Consider the following 25,997-nt stretch of genomic DNA (forward strand, 5'->3'; position numbering starts at 1 on the left):
GCTCCGAAATGTTAATCACATAGAGACCGTTCTCGACATGCCCAACAAAGGCTACTTTAAGAGTCTTGCTCCACAAGAGGGCCATGGTATCAACATCAAAGAAAGTGGCAAAGCCCATGAGTGCTAGTTGGCGAACGGAAAGTAAATTATTTGCAAGGGACTCAACAAGCATGACCTTCTCAATCGTAAGATCATGAGAAATGACAACTTTGCCGAGTCCCAATACCTTAGATGATGAGGCGTCACCCCACTCGACGTTGGTCGGCATGGATGGAATCTTTTGCACGTCCACCACCAAGTCCTTGCTTTCGGTCATATGATTAGTAGCTCCACTATCGAGCAACCATGATCCCCCACCGGAAGCAAACACCTATAAGAGATCAATGCTTGGTTTTAGGTACCCATTTTGTAATGGGTCCTTTGATGTTAGTAACAAGGGTCTTAGGAACCCAAATAGACCATTAAATATACTCATGAGGAGAACCAACAAATTTGGCATAAACATGCCCATCACTAGCACGACATAACACATAAGAAGGATTAAAATCGCTGGCTTTGTTGGAAGGGGTGACATCGCCCTTCTTGACACTGCCACCCTTTGCATTGTTCTTCTTCTCCTTGGAAGCACCCACTCCCTCCTTCACAAAAGTCTGCTTGGGAGGAGGAGGTCGTTTGGTCTTGTCATTCTTGTTGTTGTTCTTGGACTTGGGCACGTACCCAATCCCTTCCTTGGCCACAACTCCCTTTTGGTTGGTCAAAAGGTCGTTGAGGTTCTTCTTGCCTGGTATGCAAGACACAAGACCTTTCTCAAGTTGCACCTTTAGCTTAGCGTTCTTCTCAACAAGATGCACATGCTCACAACATGGGTTAGTAGCATTTGCATTATCAATTAACATTATATCAGGAAAAATGGCTTTCTCCTTGGTTAGCTTTACTTGAAGTTGATCATGAGACTCTTTGAGGCTAGCATGAGCACCCTTCAAGACCTTGTGAGACTTGTCAAGTAGATCAAACTCCTCTTTGAGTCTAGCAAGATCAACCCCAAGTTTGGCCTTCTCGGAGTTTAGCACATGAGAAACAACGAGAGCATGATCCAAATCTTTCTTCAACTTAGCATGATCAACGTTGTGTGACTCCTCAAGAGCCAAACGAAGACCACGCTCTTCCTCAAGAGCATTGGAAAGATCCGAAATCTCATCGGCATAGTCATGACTTTGCCCCTCCATTTTGGAGATAGTATCTTCGTGAGCCTCGATCACGTCATTGGCTTCACCAAGTTGTTCCAAGAGAGCAACAAAATGCTTCTTGATTTTACCCTTGAGTTTACCCATAAAGGAATCAAACTCATTTTCCTCCACATTAGGTCATGTTGGGGGTTACCTTGTTGGTGGCTTTAGCCATGAGGCACTTGGCGGAGATGTTCTCATTGGGTGAGTCGAAGAGAGATATCCTTGGAGTTCTTGCAATGGCAATGGAGGCCAAGGGAACTGACTCACCATCTTCATCATCATCATCATCCTCATGGTACTCTTCTTGAACCACCAACGCCTTGTGAGGGGTTTTCTTGGTGAAGTTGCTCTTGTTAGGGAAAGACTTGGCATTGTCTTTTCGAATGAGCTTGCCACCATTGTCTTCCCTCTTCTCATACGGGCACTCCGCAACAAAGTGACTCACATTGCCACAATTGTAGCAAGTCCTCACACGTTTCTTGCTCTTCGTGCCACTTGAGTTGTTCTTGTTAAAGTTTGGCCTTGAGTTTTTCTTGCTCCAGAATTGCCTTGAAGCAAGTGCCATGTGTTCATGATAGGCATACTTTGTATCTTCCAGGTTGCTTTCCTCTTCATCCTCTTCTTCTTCTTCTTGAACACAAACCTTGGCCTTCAATGCAAGGTTGGGCTTCTTTGCCTTTTGAGAACGAAGCACCGCATTGTCGGCGGTCTTGTCCAAGATGTTCATAGCCACAAACTCATCCAACACTTCACTTGAGGTCAAAGTGTGGAAGTCCGGCCTTTGACGAATGACGGAGGACATGGCCTTATGGTACGGCATCATTGCCTTGAGGAATTTGCGCTTGATCCGATTGTCATATGTGTCCTTGCTCCCATGATCTCGGAGTGAGACCGCGAGTTTGGTTACTCTCCGATAAAGCTCACGAGGTTCTTCATCTTCTTTCATTGCAAACTCATCGGCTTCATCTTGCACTACTTCATAGTTGGAGCGTTGGATGCTTGCGCTTCCCCGGTAGAGAGAGACAACACAAAGCGATGCATCCTTGGCCAAGGCGAAGGGCCGAAGATGAGGAAGATCTTCGGGTGGAATTACATCTTGAGTGATGAACAGACCATTCTCATTGAATTGATTATCCACGGCTTCTCAAGGAGTGAAGTTGCTTGGATCATGCGGATGGAAACCTTCTTCAATGATTCTCCAAAGATTAGTGTTCATATGATTTAAATGACGCTTAAAGCGATAGACCCAAGAATCAAAGTCCTCATTTTTCACAATCTTAGGGGGAGGACCGGCATGATTCAAATGAGTGGAAGGAATCGGTTCACCATACACAAGTGGCGGTTCCACATGGGCAAAGATGCCGGTGCCATTTTTACCACTAGAAAAAGGAGCCTTTTCACTACTAGCTTCCCCCTTGTTGGAGATAGCATCCGTCACCTTGTTGGTGGGATCACCCACTTTGAATGGTGTGGTGGATAGTTTAATCCCTTCAATGAATTTAGTAAACATGCTTTCAACCTCGGTCGTCATGGAGGTTTTCAAAGTCTCCAAGGCCACATTGAACTCCTCACGAGAGATCGAGATTTCCCCATCGCCCGTAGATGAGATTGGATTCACACCGGAGTGTTCCTCCACACCGTCTATGGTATCAACCATACTCTTCGGACGACAAAGTCCTTAGTAAAGAGACGAGGCTCTGATACCAATTGAAAGGATCGATATGGTTGACTAGAGGGGGGGTGAATAGGCAACTAACAATTTTTTTGTTTCTTTACCAAATTAAACTTTGCAACAAAGTAGGTTGTCTAGATGTGCAACTAGGTGAGCAACCTATATGATGCAACAACAACGAACAAACAAGCAAGCAAGAGAAGTAACACTAATAAGCTAGCACAAGTAAAGGTAAGAGATAACCAAGAGTGGACCCAGTGAAGACGAGGATGTGTTACCAAAGTTCCTTCCTTTTGAAGGGAAGTACGTCGGAAGTACGTCTCCGTTAGAGCGGCGTGGAGGCACAATGCTCCCCAAGAAGCCACTAGGGCCACCGTATTCTCCTCACGCCTCACACAATGCGAGATGCCGTGATTCCACTATTGGTGCCCTTGGAGGCGGCGACCAGACCTTTACAAACAAGGTTGGGGCAAACTCCACAACTTAATTGGAGGCTCCCAACGAAACCACGAAGCTTCACCACAATGGAATATGGCTCCAAGGTGAGCTCAACTGTCTAGGGTGCACAAAGCACCCAAGAGTAACAAAATCCAAACAAGAAATTATGGGGGAAGCAAATATCCTTTGGTGGAAGTGTAGATCTAGGTCTCCTCCTTCAATCCCTAGCAAATCAACAAGTTTGAGTGGCCAGAGAGAGAGATCGGGCAAAGAGAGCTTGAGTAGCATTAATGGTGGAAAGAGAGAGGTAAGAGGTAAATGTGGTAGGTGGAAGAAGCACCCTTATATAGCAACCCTAGAAATCCAACTATTACCGTGTTCTCAGTAGTGCAGCGGTACAACCGCTCCTGGTCCCGGTACAACCGGGACTCACGGTTTACGTGCAGAAGCCTACCAGGCGGTACAACCGGGCGACCAGGCGGTAGTACCGGTTGAGAAGAACAACCGGACCAACCGCCCAGCCACCGCTCAACCACCGCATAGGAACAGAAGGGAGTCACCCCTGAGTGCGGTAGTCGAGCGGTACCGGGCCGGTGCAACTGCATGGCCTTGAGCGCTCGGGCGGCTAAGTCCTGAGCGGTAGAACCGCTCCAGACACCGGTGGTACCGGTACGACCGGACCAACCGGGACAGCACCGCCTGAGTACCGCATCAAAACAGAGGCCTGACCGGTACTTGGGCGGTGCCTGGCCGGAACAACCGCCCTAGTCTTTGCTGAGCATTGGCGGTACCACCGCCCGGAAGTAGCAGTACAACCGCTCGAACAAAACTAGTCAGCGCCAAGACCCAGCGGTACAACCGCTCCAGAGAGCGGTTCAACTGCTGGAGCCCACAGTAAGCAGTAGGAAAGAAAGGGAGGAGTTCTCTCTCACAGTTTAGGAAGGCAAGAGAGGGGTGAGGTAAGTGTACGTGAAATGATACCCCCAACACTTTCCAATGTGGATTCCCTCTTGATAGTACGGGTTCCCTATGACCAAAAGAGATAAACAAACATGTAGAAAACACCGCCTTCGATCTTTTTTCTTCAGAGAGAATAGCTAACCGAAGAAGGCCTAAAACCGAAATCTGAAACACTTAGCATGAGATTAGGCCAATAAAGGGTTGCCATCCTCCTCCAAACACACAAAGTAGGGAAATGACCTTACAATTGGGCGGCGCCCAGGGCGCGCGCCACTACTGGGCGGATGGAAGCGCCGAACACCACGGCGCGAAGTAGCCATCCACGGCATGGGAGTCGCCTGGCCACGCCCGGCGGAGGAGCTCGAGGAGGACGCGCCGTTGCCACGTCCACGTCCACGGCCGCGCCCACCGCGGCCACGGTGCTCGTGTTGAGTGGGGTGCTCGGGGGCCTCAGCAGGCCCCTTTCCCTTGTCGGCGCGTGCGCCGGACTACCTGTCGCTGCCACGGTCGGAGCCGCGGTCGCCCGAGGAGGAGCCGCCGGAGACGTGGCCGACGGCGAGGGCGGTGGCCCCCTCGAGGCGCTCACGCTCGCCGAGAGAAATTTCCTCCAAAAGGAGGCGGGAGCGCGCCTCGCTGAAGCTGGGAAAGGGAACCTGCATCGGTAGCAGAGTCCCTATCACATGGAAACGGCGGCTCAGGCCGCGCACCAGCTGGAGGGTGAGGGCGTGGTCGGTGACGGGTTCGTCCACCTCCGCCAGCGCGTTGGTGAGGGACTGTAGGCGGCGACAGTACTCGCCGATGGAGGAGTCCCCCTGCACTGTGGCACGGAACTGCGCGCCGATGTGGACGGTGCGCCCGGTGGCGTTGTCGCAGAAGTAGATGTACAGGGCGTGCCACATGTGGTAGGCCGTGCTCTGCGGCGTCATGATGATGTCATAGAGATCATCCGAGATTGTGGCGTAGATCCACAGCACCAGGGTGATGTCGTCGTTCCTCCACACGGCCCCTGATGGAGCGGATCGGCTTCCTCCAGAACGTGGTCCTCCACGTTGAACTTGTGGAGAACATAGAGGAAGAGCTGGCGCCACTTCGAGTAATTGTTGGCCTCCAGGCTCAACTCGAAGGGGATGAAGGAGGTAATGCTCACATGGTGCATGGATGGGGGAAGGGGAACAACTGGAACCTGGACGTTGTTGGCGAGAGCGAGTGCGCCGACCGGCAGGGCACGAAGGGGCCGGACACTGGGTCAGGCCGGTAGGCGTGCAGTAGGGGCACTGGGAAGACGGGCGCCGGCAGGTGCTACGGGAGGAACGGCGGTGACGGGCGCCACGGGAAATGGAGCAAGGCACACGGTAGCGTCTGCATCGCCGAAGGAGCGAGTGCGCCTGAGAGTGCACCGGTTCATCATGGCAGAAGCGAAGAGGAGGGAACCGGGGCCTCTGATACCAAGAAAGTGAATGATGCTTGAACTGATGACTTGTATTAATGTATAGTAGGGATTATATAAACGCCCGAGAGAGATACAGTCAAGAGAGCTCATGTACACGTCGTAACAGAAAAGCCTCATCGTGGGGAACGTGGGGAGCATGGGCACCGCGATCACCGTGGGCGCCGTGCATCCGTAGGAATCGGTCCAGTCCGTTTCCCTCCCGAGGTGGAGTCGCTGTCATGTTTCCAACAAAAATATCAACTACATTTTCGTTAAAACGTGATGATGGATATATGCATGGAAATTCTAAAGGCATATATCTAATGTCCCTGTTGCAAGCAGGGGCAGTTAACTATTTTTCCTAATGAACATTCCTTGAAAATCACCTTAACAGTCACATCTTTGTTGACTTAACAAATAAATTATATTTTGTTTCGTAAGTAAAAAAGTGATTACAATATAAAATCAAGGACTGAATTTACATTTATTTATGCAATCATGTAATGTGGATAGGTAAATTATGGGTTAATGTAATAGAATATTTCTACCATGTAGCAACGCATGGGTAAATACCTAGCTTAGATATCATTGGAATATAGATGATCTCATTCGAATAATGTTTTTTTCCAGAAATCATTGTAATAGAAATGACACAGGGCTGACCATAGGGATTCCTATGTAGCATCGTCTTATTTTTGAAAATGTGTAATGCTAGAGCATTAGATGTCCTAGTTATTTTATTTTATTTTGCAAATTCTTTTCATCTATTCATTATTAAATATGACAGTACAAAGAACATAAGAAATAATAAAAATCTTGTTGAGCTCTTTTGTGCTTAAAATTTTCCTGACTCTTTTTATTCAATAGACCACCTAGCGATGATTACAAGGATTGGAGCGAGCTGAAGATGCACCACCGTCATCGCCCCTATCTTACCAGAGTCAGGAAAATCTTGTTGTAGTGGAAAACTAGGAAGTCATCATGCCAAGGCCCAACATGACCAAGGCACCAAAACAACAACTGTGATCGATGAAGAAAAGTGCAGATTAAAAATATTCAATCTATAGACACACAAATGCAGACGAACAAACACTGAATCCAAATAGAGCCACTGAAGACAAACGTCTACCAAATCCGGTGACGTATGCTGGAGACACACCTTCACGCGCCCTCTGACGACACTAGATGCACCACCGGGTTGAGGCTAGGTGGAAGAACCTTATTGCATCTTCATAGAGTGGCCTCCCCCTCACCTTCCTAAGCAAGACACAAACCCTAAACGTACACAAAAAGAGCATGAGCCCTACCACCGGCAAGGCCCTAGGTCCATCAAACCTCCATGACCTAAGATGACGGGAGCCGAGGCAGACCTGCCGCGGCGCCGATAGGAGGCGAGAAATCCCTTATCGCCACTCGCAAGAGGCACAACGAAGGGTTACGAGACATCTAGTTATCTCCCTCTTTGGGACATGATAAATGATGTGCTTCATGCACTCCGCGGGTGTGTATTTGAAAATAATATAAGGATATCATCACACAATTACGTAAGTACATTTTTCGTTCACTATTGTCGTTAACTATTATAAGATGTTCTAACTTAAAAAAAATCGGATGTATGTAAACATATTTAGTGTGTTTGTTTATTTATTTTAGTTTGTATATAGTTCGTATTAAAATATCCTAAACATCTTATAATAATAAAGGGATGGAGTAGTACTCTAACCATCTCCATCAAGCTATCTAGCGGGTTAACTAGGCCAAAGAGTCTACTGATAACAGAGGCTCACGAGCTGCACAACGCCGCGAGAGAACCTAGCAAAGGTTGCTGAACGAGTGGCACGTGTAAGCCTATCAGTGCCCATCACAAGGATCCGATGGTACAACTACTGGATCCTGCTGTGATCACTTTGGAGCGGTTGGAAGATATGGATCGATCTGCACTCCGTAACAGCTAGGCAAAGTGTGCCAGTGTGCAAGTAACTCGCGGCGGCGAGGGAGAGGCCTCCCGCCGTGACGTGGGGATGAAAGATCTCCGGGAAATCGTAGCGTGATCCACGCAGAAAGTGACACGGTCGATCTCTACTGCTCTACAATCTTATATATACTAGTACAAATACCCGTACATTGCATCAGGCAAAAAATTGAAACCTGCTCCACTTGTTATTATGCAACATTCTTTTAATCCAATTTTAACAAACGTTTGAAATAAAATTACACCGAGTGTTTTTTATTGAACAATGAATTTTGGACGTACCCTAACAATGTTGGTCATGATCTATTTTAGCTCCGTACTTTCATTTCATGGTATGAAAGAGTAGTTGTGTATGAAATAGTCTTCTATCAATTTTATGTTTTGTTGTTCAGAAAACACGAATATTACTTTTTATTTTGAGAAGATTTTTTCTTAAATAGAAATTCAAGAATAATTTTTAAGAGGGAATCATTTTTATGCTGATGAATATTTTTTTGAAATATTATATTTCATTTGTAAATGTTTTGCAATGTCTTTTGTGCTTATACATCCCACAACCACAAGCCTTTAAGCAGTCTACAATCTGGAGCCCAAAACAGTAGAGCACTAAGAGCAGCCCACCCATCAACCGACAGCGTCCATACTCCAATCCACTCTCACCCGACACGAACCAGACAGTAGGCCGATTCTCAATTCTCTAACCTAGGTGACGCCTGACGACGATGCCAGCCGACGACTCCAGCCCTCAACTGGCTGGTGGGACAAGCAAGATCCAGATTTCAGTTCGTTTCTCCCCTACTCGGCTGCTCCCGATCTAGCTGCTAGTCAACCCATGAATCATCTGTTTCAAAAAATATATGTATCATCAACTTTGATCTCTTTATTTGAATTTGGTTCCTTAACATCATGTAATGGGAAAACAGGAGATAATGTCGAGCTAGATGGGGATGGAGGTGATGGCAATGGATCACGATCTATCCGATTATCTGATTCCAGCTCAATCGATTCAGAACATTCAGAAATTAGAATAGATGCTAACATAGTTGGTGACATTGATGATGGCTCCAGAACACCTGATTCAGTAAATTTTTATTTATTTGAAGGTCGGTTATCCAAATCCTCTGCAATATTCAGTTCAGCCATGTCATCTATTCTCTGTAGTTACAACATAAATAAAAGGTAAGCCTCAAACCGTTAGTTTGTTTATTAATTAGACTATTTCAGATTGCGCTAAGATAGAATCAATATGGAATTGTATCAAACATGGAGCAAACAGAATAGACTGATGTTGCTGCCACCAAGGGAAGCACACGGCTGACACACACACACACACACATATAGGATAACACTATTCTAATACTAGGATTAGAATAATTATTTGGATCACAGTCGCTGTATATATAGGACACGAGCAAGATTTTTCCGAGATCCAAAAGCTATCAGACCGCGATCTTCCCTGATCCCCTCCACCTTCTCCGACTCGCTGCCCCACCCTTCTCCCGCAACCCCCGCGCCCCCAAACGGAATCCCGCCGGTGCCCGGCTAGTCTCCCCGGCGCGCCGGCGCCGCCCCGGACCTCGCCGACACCCCGCGCGCCTCCTTCGCTGCCACCATCCAGTGAGTAGCCGCCACAACTACCGTCCCCGAGAGCGCCGGCACGCACGGATCTAGCCGGACCCGATCGGAGTGGGCCAGGGGTGCCCTTCGCGGGCGCTGTGTTGCCGCCGTTGACCGCCATGCCACTGCCGCCCCCAATTCCCCACCACACATTGCCACGCGCGGGCCAGCCCCGCGCCGACGACTAGGCATGACTCGAACCACGGTGTTCTGCTGCTAGCTCTAGAAGCGCCCTCAGGCACTGATCCCGTTCTTCCACACGACCGCTGTTGGTCACCCGCCCCAAACGCCGTCGAGCCAGCATCTTCTCCAAAAAATCTGATGGCGGAGGGCCCCTGCTCCTCAATGCCATGGCCGCCCTATCCGCTCGGCCCCCTGGCAATCCTTGCCGCCGCCCCGCCACAAACGTCCACCCTATGGAGCTCCCTCCTCCACTTGTGTCCGGCCGCCTCCATGTCCCTTGCCACATCTACGCATGGACCTCTACGAGGGGAGAGTTCATCATCTCAGGGCACCACATCAACACTCCAAGTTCGCATTCTTTCTCGATCTCTGTTTTCTGTTGTTCCCTATTGTTGTATTGTAACCAGATCAAGCATCGATTCCTTCCCCCGTCTAGTTCTGTCTTCTGTGTTTCTAATTATTTTTCATGTCTGAAGTTCAACTATATCTATAGGCGCAGCCGACCCTGACGTGCTCCTGCATATTGATACTGTTGCTGCTGTCAAAATTTTTCTTAACTGAACTTAACTCTTTTTACTGATTGAACTGTGCAGGAGATGTGTGGAGCGAGCACTGTGACAACGCAGTAAAGGAAAATAATGCATGCTTGTATGTCCGCGTATTCAACGAGATTTGTTGTAGAAGTTTATTTTTTCCCTTGTGCGTCAATTGAGCTAACTTTTAAGACGTTTAGAGGCTTGGTGAAATTCTACAAAAAGCTATACGCTGGCAGGTGTGAAGTTCTACCACGGCTATATGCTGGAAGCTGTGAAGTCCTAGCACGGCTCTCCACCAAGTTCTAGTCGATTCAACGTCTACTCTTTCCGTTTTTCACTCTAGTGAGCATGAGATGCTGCTGATGCATGTGCTCTTCTACCTTGGAAAGAAGCTACTGCTGCTTCGGATTTGGGTGAACATCCGGTATGGAGTTGTGTGTATGCTACGATGAGAAGATAAGGTATATGATTTTTTTTATAGACAAAGGTGTGTGTATGCTACGATGAGAAGATAAGGTATTTTTTATAGAATCAACGTGTGGTGGAGACACATGCACCGCTTTGTCACAAAACCATCAACCGGCTTATATATTGCTTAAATTATTATCACATATGTAATTAGAAGAGCAAGTACTTAGTTTTTCATGGTTTGATGCGTATATTTTGTAATTATTTTTCATTTACAAACCACTAACCATGTGTTCATTTTTTTTACTCTTTTGTGGAATGGTTTGATTTGTTTACATAAAAATATTGTTCGCATACTGAGAAAATTTAAATGCAAAAAGAAATGGAAAGTCGACACTCAAAACAATGTTCATGTAAATTCAAAATGAGCTCATGTATAAAAAATTGCATTTGGGAATATCATCTATTGCTCTCGATTTGTTTTTTTAAGAAACAATGTCAAACTCATCATAAACTTGGAAGATAAACGATACCCTACATGGTTTACATGAAACAATCTTAGAACATTCACTAGGAACTAAACTTTGAAGTTCGGCCATGAGAACACACATAGTACAGAGATGAAAAAAAAGAAAATTTAGAAAAAGAAAGACGGACTTTCACGTTTCTAAAAAAAATCGTGTTCAAATTAAAGTAACATAGTAGTTCGATGTTTTAAAAAGGAATAAGATTTTCCACATCTCAACATTAAAACCAACATTTTAAAAAGTTTTTCTTTAAAAGACGTATTTTCCTTGTTTTCAAAAAATACAAGAAGTTCAACTTAAAAAAACGGAGCAGTTCAATGTTTATTGAAAATTAGGATTTTTGACGTTACAAAAAGAATCAAACCAAGAAGTCCAATTTTTAAAAAATCCCGCGGTCTCCGGCGCATCTTCTGGCGTCCACCCATCCCGTCGTCGTGCTCCCCGGCGCGGCCCCCCCCTCCATCATCCCGCCAAGGCCATATCGCCACCATTTCACGCTCGTCGGCACGGCACGACCCTCCATCCGTTGCCACGACACGCAACTCCTGTTACTTCGCATCCTACGGGAGTAGGGGAGTCAGAGCCGCCACCAGATGTCGAATTTCTTCCTCCTCCTCACACATCTTTGGCCAACCTCTTCCCCACCTTCGTCTTCAACCAAAGATGACCTTCACTCTGCCCACGTGCTAAACTTCTTCCTTCTGCTGTTCCACCCTCCCCTCCCGGATGAAAAAACTACATTACACAGTGGAGTAGAACCGTCGGCCGTGCCGTCTTGCTCCTGCCGCGTCGTTTGTTTGCTGTTGGTGCGCTTGAGTGCGAGAGATAGATTTCTGCGAGAGATTAGGCAGTGCTGCTGTCTTTGTTTTTTGTTTGAACTTGATGTTGTTCGTCGTAAAAGAAATGATAAGATGTGCTTTTCCGGTCACATGGAACATATCCCGTTACTTGAAGATGTTTTTTGAGAGTAATTCCTTGTTTGTTCATTAAGAAATCCACTATGTTCGTTAAATCGATAGGAGGTTCTTTGTACAGATGGTGTTCCTGTAGAAAAATCAAGCTGACATTTGAAAATGTGCAGCAAAAGTTCATGTCAAACTAACGGGGCGATTTAAACGTTTATTCTTGAAAAAGTCGAGAAAATTGTACATGCTGTGTAGGTCAAAAGTTTGGCTTTAATTTATGTTTTGCGGAGGTCAAAATGTTGTGTTCGAGAAGGTCAAGTGTGTTATATCAATAAGTTCAAAATAAATTTAAACATGCAAGGTAAAACATGCAAGAAAACAAAAAGAAAGGAAGAAGTTCAATTTCTAAAGATGACGCGGTACACAACGTGTAAACCAATGTTGAAAGAAAATAAAAAGAAAAAGGAGAAGTTCAATTTCTAAAGATGACGCGGTACATAACGTGTAAACCAATGTTGAAAGAAAACAAAAAGAGAGGAGAAGTTCAATTTCTAAAGATGACGTGGTTCGACATGCTAAAAAATGTTGAAAGAAAACAAAAAGAAAAAGCAGAAGTTCAATTTCTAAAGATGACGCAGTTTGATGTGCAAACCAATGCAAAAACACACACAAAAAATGTTGTTTGGTGTCTTAAAATATTTTTATTCATAAAATAGGATTAAAGAAATAAACCAGGAAGTCCATATTAAAAAGATAGAGAAGTTTGATGATTATAAAAAACTCAAATTTTCCTCGTTATTAAAGAAATGGAATCAAGAAGTTCAAAAATAAAATAACAAGAAGTTCAACTTTGAAAAATAGAGCGCTTCAAATTTCATAAAAAGATTAAGAAAAAAACCAGGAAGTCCATATTAAAAAGATGGAGAAGTTCGATGATTATAGAAAACTCAGATTTCCTCGTTATTAAAGAATGGAAACAAGAAGTTCAAAAATAAAATAACAAGAATTTCAACTATTAAAAATAGAGCGCTTCAAAATTCATAAAAAAAGATTAACAAAAATAAGATTAAAAATTCATAAAAAACTCAAATATTTTCATGTAACTGAGAGAAGTTCAGGTTGATAACTGCTAGAAGTTCATGTAATACACGGCGTGCATTTTGTATTAAAAAAAGAACAAAAAAGAAAAGGCAATTTTTTTTGTTGTTATAAGTTCAAGTCCTTCGTCGAAGAAAATCAAAAAAATTATTGTGAGAGAGATTTGTACAAAAGGAAATAACATTTGTGTAACACTGACGAATGGATGAGAAAATTACAAACGAAAATACGTCACAGAAGTTCAACTGAAAACAGCAGGAAGTTCACCTACTACACTGAATGAATTTCAGATGAAAAACTTTTAAAATCGTCGCGAGTATGAAAAAACGATCAACACGGGAAAGTTAAGTGCTTACAGCAACTTTCCACCGGTATATCACTTGCTCAATTCCGGTGAGTGGATGGAGAGCTACGAGTAGTGGATGGAGACCTACGAGCAAAAAAATCACATGAAAAACAGAGTGAAGTTCAGGTACATGCGCCGAGAAGTCCAGGTTCTTCACGCGGTGCATTTTCGAAGAATCTGTTTCGTGATAAAGGCAGAACGCATGATCTCGCCGTTTTCGAAATTACTTGAAAACGGCTAGGAATCAGAGAAAAACCATCAACATGAAAAAGTTTCGCATTTTCCGTAGCTTTTCAGCGGTATATTATTTTCCCCATTCCGATAAAGTTTGTAGAAATTTCGGCACAAATACATTTTTAACCATTTTCAAAAGTGACATAAAAGCATAGTGAATTAGGAGAAACAATATATACAAAAAAGTTTCGCATTTCTTCAAGCTTTCCAACGCCATATCATTTGCTGCATTTGGACGTACGGTTAAAAAATTAGCTCAAAAATACGAACTCAGTGGAACTTGTACCATTTTCTAAATTACTTTTAAACCATTCAAAATTAGAAAAAACTTTTAACATAAAAAAGTAGCGCATTTTCATAAGCTTTCCGACGCCATATTATTTGCCTCAATTGGATTAGCCGTTTAGAAATGGCGTCAAAAATACGAACTCGGGTGTTCGGTTTACGAAATTTTACGATTTTCCGAATTACTCTTTAACCGTAGGGAATTAGAGAAAACTTTCAACATGTGGAAGGAGCGGTTTTGCAACATCTTTCCAACGCCATATTTTTTGCCTCATTCCGATAAACGGTTTAAAAATGCGATCGAAAATACGATTTACGTTTTTTGTATGAAGAAAAAATGGTTTACAAAACTGCTCTTAAACGGCTTATATTTTGCCAAAATTTTAACTTGGGTCATGATACTGATGCCCATAGCTATCCAACGGTATATCGCAAGCCCCATTTGGACACCTTTTAGCTGAAGTTCAACCTAGTGCTCGGGGAAGGTCAGGCGCGTTACTCGGGAAGTTCATGTTGTGATCAGAATATTATTCTGATCCCGTGATCAGAATAGTGTTTATGTATATATATATATGATGCAAAAATAATGTCGAGCACTGATTTACTCATTGACACAAAGCTGGCTAAAAGATCAGTAACACCTCTTTTGTTCATTTACTGACTGAAGTGTAGCATCTATGAATATTTCAAGCTTGAATCAAATAGGGAGAAACATAATTTATTTTCCAAACCTATGGTCATTTTGTTTGCCAAAGTATTTGTAGCAACCATATTTTACCTGCGGTTACTCAACCAAGCATGCCAACACAAATTATATATAATTGGTCTATGTATACTATTTTAACAGGAACTGAAACACAAATTTTGTTATATAGAATGCTTCATTAATTCTTTTAGCAAAAGCTAGCTCCCTTAGTGATTCTTTTTAGTTAAAGACTTGCTCTCCAGTATGTGGTTTGGTATTTCCTGACTGCAAGTATGTAGTGCCTACAACTGAATTGAAGATCAGCAAGTATTTAAGAAACACATATGTTTAATACGCATGTGTTTTAACCAGATCAGCAGTTTCTGCACATCGTGATTAAGGGGTGAAGAAATCATGTTTGCCAATGACCGTCGATTAAACAACAGTGTCGGTGCAACAAACCCTGGGTGCGTAAATATGATTAGTTGTATAATATTATGATTGTTTTGAGAAAGTGTTGTCATCCGAGATTTATTATTATTGCTCACTAGTTGATTATGCCATTGATATGAGTAAACATGAGACCTATTCGTTATTGTGAATATTGTTAGTTCATAATCTTTGCTGAAAACATGAATGCTGGCTTTACATATTTACAACAACAAGAGTAAACAGAGTTTGTAAAAGTTTTTTATATCACTTTCAGTTTGTCAACTGAATTGCTTGAGGACAAGCAAAGGTTTAAGCTTGGGGAGTTGATACGTCTCCGTCGAATCTACTTTTCCAAACACTTTTGCCCTTATTTTGGACTATAACTTGCATGATTTGAATGGAACTAACCGGGACTAACCCTGTTTTCAGCAGAATTACCATGGTGTTATTTATGTGCAGAAACAAAAGTTCCCGGAATGACCTGAAACTTCACGGAACATCTTTTCGGAAATAATAAAAAATCCTTCCAAAAAATGAAGACCAGGGCCCCCACACCCTAGCCACGAGGGTGGGGGGGGGGCGCCCCCCTACCTCGTGGGCCCCCTAGAGCTCCTCCGACCTCGACTCCAACTCTATATATTTGCTTTCGGGGAGAAAAAAAATAGAGAAGAAGGATTCATCGCGTTTTACGATACGGAGCCGCCGCCAAGCCCTCAAACCTCTCGGGAGGGCTGATCTGGAGTCCATTCGGAGCTCCGGAGAGGGGAATCCGTCGCCATCGTCATCATGAACCATCCTCCATCACCAATTTCATGATGCTCACCGCCGTGCGTGAGTAATTCCATCGTAGGCTTGCTGGACGGTGATGGGTTGGATGAGATTTATCATGTAATCGAGTTAGTTTTGTTAGGATTTGATCCCTAGTATCGACTATCTTTTGAGATTGATGTTGCTATGACTTTGCTATGCTTACTGCTTGTCACTAGGGCCCGAGTGCCATGATTTCAGATCTAAACCTATTATGTTTTCATCAATATATGAGAGTTCTTGAACCTATCGTGCAAGTCTGTAGTCACCTATTATGTGTTATGATCCGTTATCCCCGAAGTGACAATAATCGGGATACTTACCAGTGATGACCGTAGGTTGAGGAGTTCATGTATTCACTATGTGTTAATGCTTTGGTCTGATACTCTATTAAAAGGAGGCCTTAATATCCCTTAGTTTCCGCTAGGACCCCGATGCCACGGGAAGGTAGGTGATACGTCTGCGTCGTATCTATAATTTTTGATTGTTCCATGCCAATATTCTACAACTTCCATATACTTTTTGGCAACTTTTTATACTATTTTTGGGACTAACATATTGATCTATTGATCCAGTGCCAGTTCCTGTCTGTTGCATGTTTTTGGTTTCGCAGAATATCCATATCAAACGGAATCCAAACGGGATAAAAATAGATGGAGAATTATTTTGGAATATTTGTGATTTTTGGGAAGAAAATTAACGCGAGACGGTGCCCGAGGTGGCCACGAGGGTGGGGCCCATGGCCACTACAGGCAGACGCGCCCCCACCCTCGTGGGCCCCTCATAAGGCGGTTGATGCTCTACTTTTTGCACTGTCTTTCTGTACAAATTGTTTATTTTTCCTAATTTTGGTAGAATTTTTCAAGTATCAGAAGTATGTTGAATGTTCAGATTGCTACAGACTGTTCTGTTTTAGACAGATTCTGTTGTTGATGCATAGTTTGCTTGTTTTGATGAAACTATCAATTCATATATGTGGATTGAGCCATGAAAAAAGTTATATTACAGTAGACACAATGCAAAAACAAAATATGAATTGGTTTGCAACAGTACTTAGAGTAGTGATTTGCTTTATTATACTAACGGATCTTACCGAGTTTTCTGTTGAAGTTTTGTGTGGATGAAGTGTTCGATGATTGAGAAGGTCTCGATGTGAGAAGAAGGAAGAGAGGCAAGAGCTCAAGCTTGGGGATGCCCGAGGCACCCCAAGTAAATATTCAAGGAGACTCAATCGTCTAAGCTTGGGGATGGCCCGGAAGGCGTCCCCTCTTTCTTCAACAAGTATCGGTATGTTTTCAGATTCGTTTCGTTCATGCGATATGTGCAATCATGGAGTGTCTTTTGCATTTAGTTTTCATTTTTCTTTTATGCACCATGCTGGTATGAGATAGTCACTACTAGGAAAAGGGCTATAGATGATATGGCCACTAATGGCGCACCAGGCATGTGGTGCGCCACTACTATATAGTAATGGCGCACCATGAGTTGGTGCGCCATTAGTGTGGTAGAGACTAATGGCGCACCAGACACATGGTGCGCCATTAGTAACAATTTTTTTTCCAAAAATACTAATGCCGCACCAGTGAAGAATGCGCCATTACTAGTTTAACTAGTAATGGCGCACCACCAACGCAGTGCGCCACTACTAATTTTTTGTGTGCAGAACTACTAATGGCGCACCTCAAGCTGGTGCGCCATTAGTAATCAGGGTTACTAATGACGCATTTGTGGATGGTGCGCCATTAGTAACCTAGGACCAGCTAGATATTTTGGACAGCCAACCAACTAGATATTTTGGACAGCTACACCTACACACTCACTTTTCCCACTTCATTCTCTCCACCTCCTTCTCCAAGTTTGTGTCGGCTGCCTCCTCCTCCTCACCTCATTTGCACCATAGATTCATCAAAATTAAGTGGTTAAATTACCTTTTTTTGATAGGTAAGTAAGGGGAAAACTATCTTTATGTTGTAGATCTACTTTTTTTCTCCCTAGCTCGCTCCGACAACATGCACATGCACTTTTTATGGCCTTGCTAGATCTATGTATGTTTGTGGTGTTGCATATGTTTGTGGTGTTGCATATATGATTGTGTTTGCAGGTACCGGTATTTGAAATGCTATAGTTGCCAGTATTTTGCCGGAATGTTGATTCATTTCCGTTTCGGCGAGAATTTTGGCACTATGCATTCTTTTTGGTCCTATTTTTAGGGAAAGTCATGCCAAATTTTTTCTTGGTTCTAAAATATCGTTTTGCTCTACCCCGCAGGCGACCATGGTCTGCACGATGACCGAAGGCGTCATGAATAGGTTTTTGAGCTCTGCGAAGGCCGAGATGCTTCAAAAGAACGAGACGGAGATAAGATGTCCGTGTCGAAGATGCAAGGTGAAGAGCCTTATTGCGGACCCGGATTCCGGGCAAGTGCGGGACCACCTTCTCTTGCGTGGTTTCATGGATGGCTATCGGTGGCAAGGTGATGAAGATGACTATGAAGTCGTCCATGGGGGCCAGGCAAGAAATGAGGAAGGGCAGCAAGACAACCACCGCGACGAGGGCGGGCGAGAAGACGAAGAATCTCCAGGACATGATCACGACGGTGATACTGTACACAGTCATCATGTAGAAGATTCCGGACATGATGATGAGGAAGATCAAGACGAAGGGCATGATCATGAAGATGAAGATGCCGGAGCAGACGACGATGGAGGCTGGGTGCAGGATCCTCATATTCAAGAGCTGCTTCTCAAGCAGACGGATAACGCAAGAGTTGCCACCCAAGAGAAAGCCAAGCTGGATCAACTGGAGATAGACGCGGGTAATCCATTGTATGAAGGATGCAGGCCCGATGATACCCGCCTGAAAGTAATGCTCATGGCTCTAGAGATGAAGGTAAAATACAAAATGACCGACACATGCTTCAACGAGAATATGTCATTCTGGCCCGAACGTCTTCCCAAGGGGAACAAGTGCCCAACCAGTTTCGAGGATGCGAAGAAAATCATGTGTCCTCTAGATTTACCGCACGTAAAATACCATGTGTGCATGAACAATTGAATCATTTATCGGGACGAGCACGCGGAGTCTACCATATGTCCGGTGTGCGGCGTCACTCGATACAAGAAGAGGAAGAAAGCTCCTCAAAAAGTGGTGTGGTACTTTCCGATCACTCCTCGTCTGCAGCGGTATTTCGCGGACCCTAAGGTAGCAAAGTTCCTGCGTTGGCACGCGGATAGGGAGGAGAAGAAGCGAGAAGATGACGGAAATGATCCGGAGATAAATAAAAAAGACAAGATGCTGAGTCACGCTAAGGATGGTGAAACCGAACCCTGAAGATGCCCGCGTATGAGGAGCGGCGAGGAAATAGACGAGGTGTTGAAAAATTGGAATGATTGCCCACTGCCGGGAAAGAAGCAAAAGGCGCCAGAGCCGGGAAAGAAGCAAAATGCGCCAGAGCCACTGCTGAAGGTATGGAAAACGAGGTCTGTTTTCTGGGACTGGCCGTACTGGAAGATCCACCGTGTGCCTCACAGCCTTGATGTCATGCATATCACGAAGAACATGTGCGAGAGTCTGCTTGGTACCCTGCTCAACATGCCAGAGAGGACCAAAGATGGGCCGAAAGCAAGGGCAGACTTGAAATCAATGGGCATCAGGGAGGAGCTTCACGCTAATGATGATGATGATGAGGCGAAGCAGGACACAGAAAGTCGTCGCAAAGGTAAAAAGGCCAAGAAGACCGGAAATGACTACCCTCCCGCGTGCTTCACTCTAAGTCAGGAGGAGATCGATCAGTTTTTCACCTGCCTCGTAGGAGTAAAACTTCCTTACGGTTACGCGGGGAAGATAAGCAGATACCTAGACCCAAAGAAGCAGAAGTTCAGCGGGATGAAGTCTCACGACTGTCACGTGCTGATGACACAGATACTTCCAGTTGCAATCCGTGGGATCATGGACACGCACGTCCGTGAAACGCTATTTGGCCTATGCAACTTTTTCGACGTCATCTCTCGGAAGTCGGTTGGCGTGAGGCAACTTAGAAGGCTGCAGGAAGAGATCGTGGTGATACTATGCGAGCTTGAGATGTACTTCCCGCCCGCATTGTTCGACGTTATGGTGAATCGGCTGGTCCGTATCATGGAGGATATCATCCAAGTCGGGCTGACGTTCCTGCACAGCATGATGCCGTTCGAAATGATGAATGGTGTCATCAAAGGATACGTTTGCAACATGTCACGTCTAGAGGGAAGAATAGCCAGGGGCTTTCTGACCGAAGAGTGCATCTCCTACTGCACGAATTATCTAGGCATCGAGAACCCCGTTGGTCTGCCCGTCAACAGGCACCTCGGCAGGCTCGCTGGATGGGGTCACCGTGAGGGTCGCCGTGAAATGCATGTCGACTTCGAGGGTCGACTCGCCGACTTTGAAAGAGCAAACCTAGATGCGCTACAACACATAGATGTGGTCGATCCTTGGGTGGTAGAGCACAAAACCTTTATTGAGAAGACGTACAATGACCGAGGCCAACAGAGGACGGACTGAGATATAATCAAAAAGCACAACTCATGTTTCACGCGTTGGTTCAAGCAGAAGCTTCTGTCGTACCCTTTACATGAGGATTCTTCCACGGAAGAACAACTCATATTCGCCTTGTCACAGGGCGCCGAGCACAACCCGATGACCTATGAGGCATACAATATCAACGGCTACACATTCTACACCGAGGACAAGGACATGAAGAGCGATGGTTATCAGAACTCCAGGGTAACGATGGAATCCTACACTGGTAACGACAAGGACAAATACTATGGAAGGATCGATGAGATCTGGGAGCTGAGCTACGCTGGAGAGAAGGTCCCGATGTTCCGTGTCAGATGGGGCAAGAGCGACCTAAAATAAGACCGGTATTTCACCACCATGGTTATACCCGAAGCCAAATCCAAGACCACGGGCGCAAACGTCACCGCAAAAAATGAGCCATGGGTACTGGCTTCCCAAGTGGACCAATGCTTCTTCATTACCGACCTGTCAAAGCCCAATCGTGTTGTCGTGAGCAGAGGCAAAAGGAAGATCATCGGAATGGATGGAGTCGCCAATGAGCAAGACTTCGATAAGTACGGCGACCCAAAGATGGGACATGACGACGACGATGAAGTAGCAGCATACACCATAAGAAGAAGCAGGACCACCCTACCTAAAGGACGTGCGTTCCACAGAAGAATTCCATTTGCAAAAAAGAAGGGCAAGAAGATTGTGAACAGATAGCTAGCTAAGATCGATTGTATTTAAATCGTAGTCTTCATTTCTCGATTGTATTACATGGGCACCTTTTGAACTCATGAATATTTTTAAATTTCATGGGCACTTTTTGAATTCATGAATATTTTTTCAAATTTGATGATATTTTTTCATATTCAATATGAAAAAATATTGAATATTCATGAGGACACTCGATCTCGATCCCCCTAAATCTCGATCGCTATCCCCCTCCATCTCGATCGCTATCCCCCTCCATCTCGATCTCGATCCCCCCCGCACCCTCCCCCGCTAGCTCCACTGCCGCCGATGACCCACCGCACCCTCCCCCGCTCCACTGCCGCCGCTGACCCACCTCACCCTCCCCGGCCCGCTCCACGGCCGCTGAGCAGCCTCCGCACCCTCCCCCGCTCCACCGCCACCGACGACCCACCGCACCCTCCACCGCTCCACCGTCGCCGCCGACCACCCACACCCTCCCTGACCCGCTCCACCGCTGCCGAGCACCCCCATTTGATGATATTATCAAATAACAAATTTGATGATATTTTTTCATATTCATAAAAAGTGATTACTGTTTTTATAAAAAAAACATACTAATGGCGCACCGCTCGGGTAGCGCACCATTGCTATCTAAAAAAATTATAATGGCGCACCGCTCGGGTAGTGTGCCATTGCTACCTAAAAAAACATTCTAATGGCGCACCGCTCGGGGGTGCGCATTAGTAATCTTCCCCCTAGCTCTAACTCGCCAGACCTTCGTCCCTCCCTCTCGCCAGATCCACTCCCCCCCCCCGCGCGCTGCCCCGACCCACGACGCCGCCGCCCCTACGTGCGTCGCCGCCCCCGCGGCCCCGCACCCCCCACCACTGCAGCTCCGCCATCGCCGACGCCTCCGCGACCTCGCCGTCGCCGACAGCCTCCCCGCGTCGGCCCCTGCCCTGCGCCGCCTCTACCTCAGTCCGGGCACGGGGTGCAGGACGACGACCGCGGCCCCCGGCCTCCCCATGACCAACCGAGGCGCCCAGGAGGACCGCCGTCGTCTTCCTCTTCGACTACAAGGACCCGGACGAGCTCGGATGCCCTCGAGCCATCCCATCGACGCCGCCGCCGCCGCTGACCCCGACCCCAACCCTGACCCCTCCGGCGACCGACCGCGCCCGCCCAGGTACCTCTCCTCCTTCCTCCCTCTCCCGCCCGCCTCTGCTACTGCTGCTGCTCAACTAGTGGTGTGAGTCTCAAGATTATTGTTGAACCTGCAATGGTGAATTGGATGGCTTCTCTGGTGTGTGAAGTTTTGGGTAGTTTGCTATTTGGGGATTGTTTCAAGGAAGTGCAAATCAGACTAGTATGGCCCTGGCCACAATCTATCAATGTTAGCCTTCTGTGATTATCTGAATCTTCTGATGCAGGTTAGTTGCTTAGTTATGGCCATGGACATGATAGCTGTTCTGGTGTACTGGGGAATTGGGGATCTCTGCAGACGTGCCTCTCAACAGATTTTATTTGCTCACCATGCTTTTTAACTATTGTTAGAGATACAGTTGGGTGGTTGCTGCGATATGGGGCTTTAGTTTGCTTGGAAGTGGGGATTTGTTTTGGGTTACACATATAGGATTGCAAACAATATCAGTAGCCACTGGCAACAATGTGTCAGTGTTAGTTGAGTTGATGTTAGTTGAGTTGAGTTGTCATGCTAAAATGGTGCAATGTTGATACAAAAAAAAATTCAGTTAACTTTTCAAAACAAGTTCATTGTTGAGTACTTCAAGTTTACTGAACCTATTCATTTTTGTGGACTTAGTGAACATGATAAGACAAGCTAGATGCTCTATTTTTAATTAACAGTAATCCATGATCAGCAACAGTTTCTTTCACTAATTTTCAGTTAACAGCAATCCATGATTTTTTTCCAGCTAAAACTATTGATATTTTTTGCTGGGTGACCTATTAGATCTGGAATGGAAGCTCACATAAGTTGAGCTGATATTTTTCCATATTAAAGCAGAGGACCATATGGTCTGTGGCCTTTTCATCCATATGAAAGTAGAGGCACATTGTGGTGCTAGTTTGCTGGGTTTTGTCTCCGACTATTGTGTCATGATGATTTTACAGGTACCCCGAGAGGCCCTTGAGTTTGCCGGAATGTCGATTAACTTCCGTTTCGGCAAATTCGGGTACTCCATATGTCCTATTTTCAGCAAAGGTCATGCTGAAATTTTCTGTGAATTTTAGCATGACTTTGCTAAAAATCGGACATATGGGGTACTTGCTACTAATGCATGGGCCGGGGTATCTTAGTACTTAATTAAGTAGGATCAACTGCCTCTTGTGTTATGCATCGGCCTCAGCGTCGACAAACCCTAAATGATAAAACCTTGGCTTTTAGGGTGCCTCGGTGTCGATAAGAACCTAAATGATGAAAGCTTAGGCTTTTAGGGTGCGTCGGCGTCGACAAACCCTAAATGATAAAAGCTTAGCTTTTAGGATGCCTCGGTGTCGACAAACCCTAAATGATGAGACCATGATCTTGTTCCTTGAAAAATAACCAACTTTTTGACCAATTTTTTTTCCTATTTAGAGCGAAACATGGCCCACAACAATGAGGCCGGCGGTTCGGGCGGCAAGCAATTCTGGGAGCTTTCCCAGGAGATAGAGGAACAACCTCACCGCTATGAGGACGCCGCGGAAGACACCGATCCTGACTACACAACCCCTAGTGGTGTCGGGGATGACACCACTGATGGTGCCGCCGAGGATGCCATCACTGATGGTGCCGCCGAGGATGCCACAACTGATGATGCCAACGCACGCACAGATGGTAGCCAACCGAAGAGGCAACGGAAGGACCGGCGCCCGAACGTGCTCCGCACCGTCAAGGAGGAATTTACTCAAGTGAACTCCGTCAGGCATCCAACGGCACCCAAAGAATTAGTCAAGGGGTACTCGCTTTAGCTCGGGTGCATTCTCCGGAGCACCGTCTCGATCAACACCGAGAACCTAAGGCATAACGACCGAGGGAATTTGCGCAACCTCCTCTTCACAAGGCTGCAGGAACGATACAAGTTCCCCACTGAATTTGTAAACACACGCCTCTCAGGGAATAAAGTGAACAGTGCCGCCCTCACGACGATGAGCACGACCCTGTCTACTTGGAAAAGCACGATGAAGAGAATGATTGACAAAGGTGATAGTTATGATAACATCAAGGCAAAAAATCCTTCGATCAGGGAAGATGACTACAAGGAGTTCAAGATCAAGTGCGAGAGCAGCGCAACCTCTGAATCAAGTCAGTGGGGGAAAGAAATGCGGGAGTTGAACTTAGGGGAACACAAAATCGGTCCCGGCGGTTACAGAGTGGCGAAGCCTATATGGGACAAGGAGGACACGGAGCGTGCGGAGCAAGGCCTACCGCCCCGCTTCGAGAAATACCGTGACCAGCAGACCAGGAACCATGTCAGTGCCCGGTACAAGGAGGATCCGGTAACAAAGGAGCTTACCACGGATCCGAAGACCAGGGCGCTTGAGCTTGTTCTGGTGCAGGGGACCGAAAGCAGTAGCGCGGGGTCATCTCAGAGTACCCCTTGGGACAACACTCTAAATAGGGCATTGAACGTAATGAAAAACAAGGATAAGCTCAGTAAGCCGTCGTCAGCTGGTCGTGTGGCCGACAAAGGCTTGTTCACAAAATGGTCGGCATACTATAACGTTGGTGGGCAAAGGAGAGAAAGACCAGCTCAGAAAGCCAGTCGTGCGAGGTTCAAGAACTCAAGGCACAGGTGGCGCGGATTCTGGAGATTGTACAAGAGCAAGTGCAAGAACAACTGGGGTCGACGCTCACCGGCATTATGCCTACCTTGATTCATGGGCTGACGACATGGATTGCAGGCGGCCAACAGGGGCCGCCCCTGATTCCCAGCTTCACGGCCAGCAACTCGCACAATGCGCAGGCGACGCCATTGGTGTCTTCGGCGGAGGCAGTACTGGTGTCTCCAACACCGGCACGGGCATTGGAGCTTAATGCACCCGGGTGTACGCCGGCCGGCACCTCGGTAGCAAGCGGCCCCTCTGTCAGTTGCATGCCCGCCGTTGGCAGTGCCTCGACATTAGCCGAGCTCGACGCCATCATCACGGTAACTAATTAAGCCTCTCGGCCGAGGACTTCATCTTCTTGCCTTTGACTGGGCATCCCTAACGCCCTACATGTTTTCGCAGGGCGCCGCCGATGTTTCATGCACTCTCCTGCACTTCGTGAACGACGAGTTGGTCGATGTCGCCAACGGCAAAATCGTTCAACCGGGCAACCTTGTGTTCCACGGTAATCCGATGCCACCCACCGTGTATAGTGTTCAACTGGTTCAGGTGCTGCCAGGCTGCGACGAGTTGTTACCTCCAATTCGACCCGCCGGGGCCGACGAAGATGATCTGATGACCATCAGCGCCTGCCTAAGCTGGCCCCTACTTTGGCCGAAGAGCCAGATTTGTTTGGAGGCGGGGGACACCACCCCAAAGACAACACCGCCAGCCGTGCCGGCGCCAAGCCATGGCAAGACCGCCGCAACTCTACCGGACATGCCGGACATCCCTATGGCACAGGATCCGAACATGCATATGGCACAGGATCCGGACGACAACGACAATGACGATGGTACATTTACCAACGTCGGTAAGTACTTTGCCGAACATGGGTACGATGAGGAATTCTTGGGGCCTCCTTCTCAAGAACCCAACCCTACAAAAGACGATCGCGATCTAGCTGGTACCGCGGAGAAACCCAATTGCAACAGGTGTCGTCTGGCGTTCAGTTCTAAGGAGACGCCTCCAGCTACCGACTTCACCGAGCCTCAGATAGCCGAGGTGCGAAATAGTATCAGCCCCAACACACTCAAGAAGGCGGTCTATGAGCAGAACTCGGTCCCATTACAGCAAAAGAAGAAGGGGTGAAAAAGAAAGAGTAACAAGGGTGCAAGCCAGCCGGGAC

At 46.2% G+C, this 25,997-nt stretch overlaps 1 protein-coding gene and 1 pseudogene across 1 annotated transcript; one reads left to right on the forward strand and one right to left on the reverse strand.

The window, feature by feature from the left end:
* Positions 1-4,460: 4,460 nt before the first annotated feature.
* LOC147984745 (uncharacterized) lies at positions 4,461-5,968 on the reverse strand (annotated as a pseudogene).
* Positions 5,969-9,667: 3,699 nt separating this feature from the next.
* Positions 9,668-10,401, forward strand: LOC147984746 (uncharacterized). Its single transcript, XM_087539798.1, has 3 exons — positions 9,668-9,848; positions 10,094-10,148; positions 10,273-10,401. Exons 1-3 carry the CDS (start codon positions 9,668-9,670, stop codon positions 10,340-10,342), a joined length of 306 nt encoding a protein of 101 aa, XP_087395924.1. The 3' UTR covers positions 10,343-10,401.
* Positions 10,402-25,997: the final 15,596 nt, after the last annotated feature.

The sequence above is a fragment of the Triticum urartu genome, chromosome 2A (assembly GCF_056163025.1).
Source record: "Triticum urartu cultivar PI428250 chromosome 2A, HENAU_Tu73, whole genome shotgun sequence".
NCBI classification, from domain to species: Eukaryota; Viridiplantae; Streptophyta; class Magnoliopsida; order Poales; family Poaceae; genus Triticum; species Triticum urartu.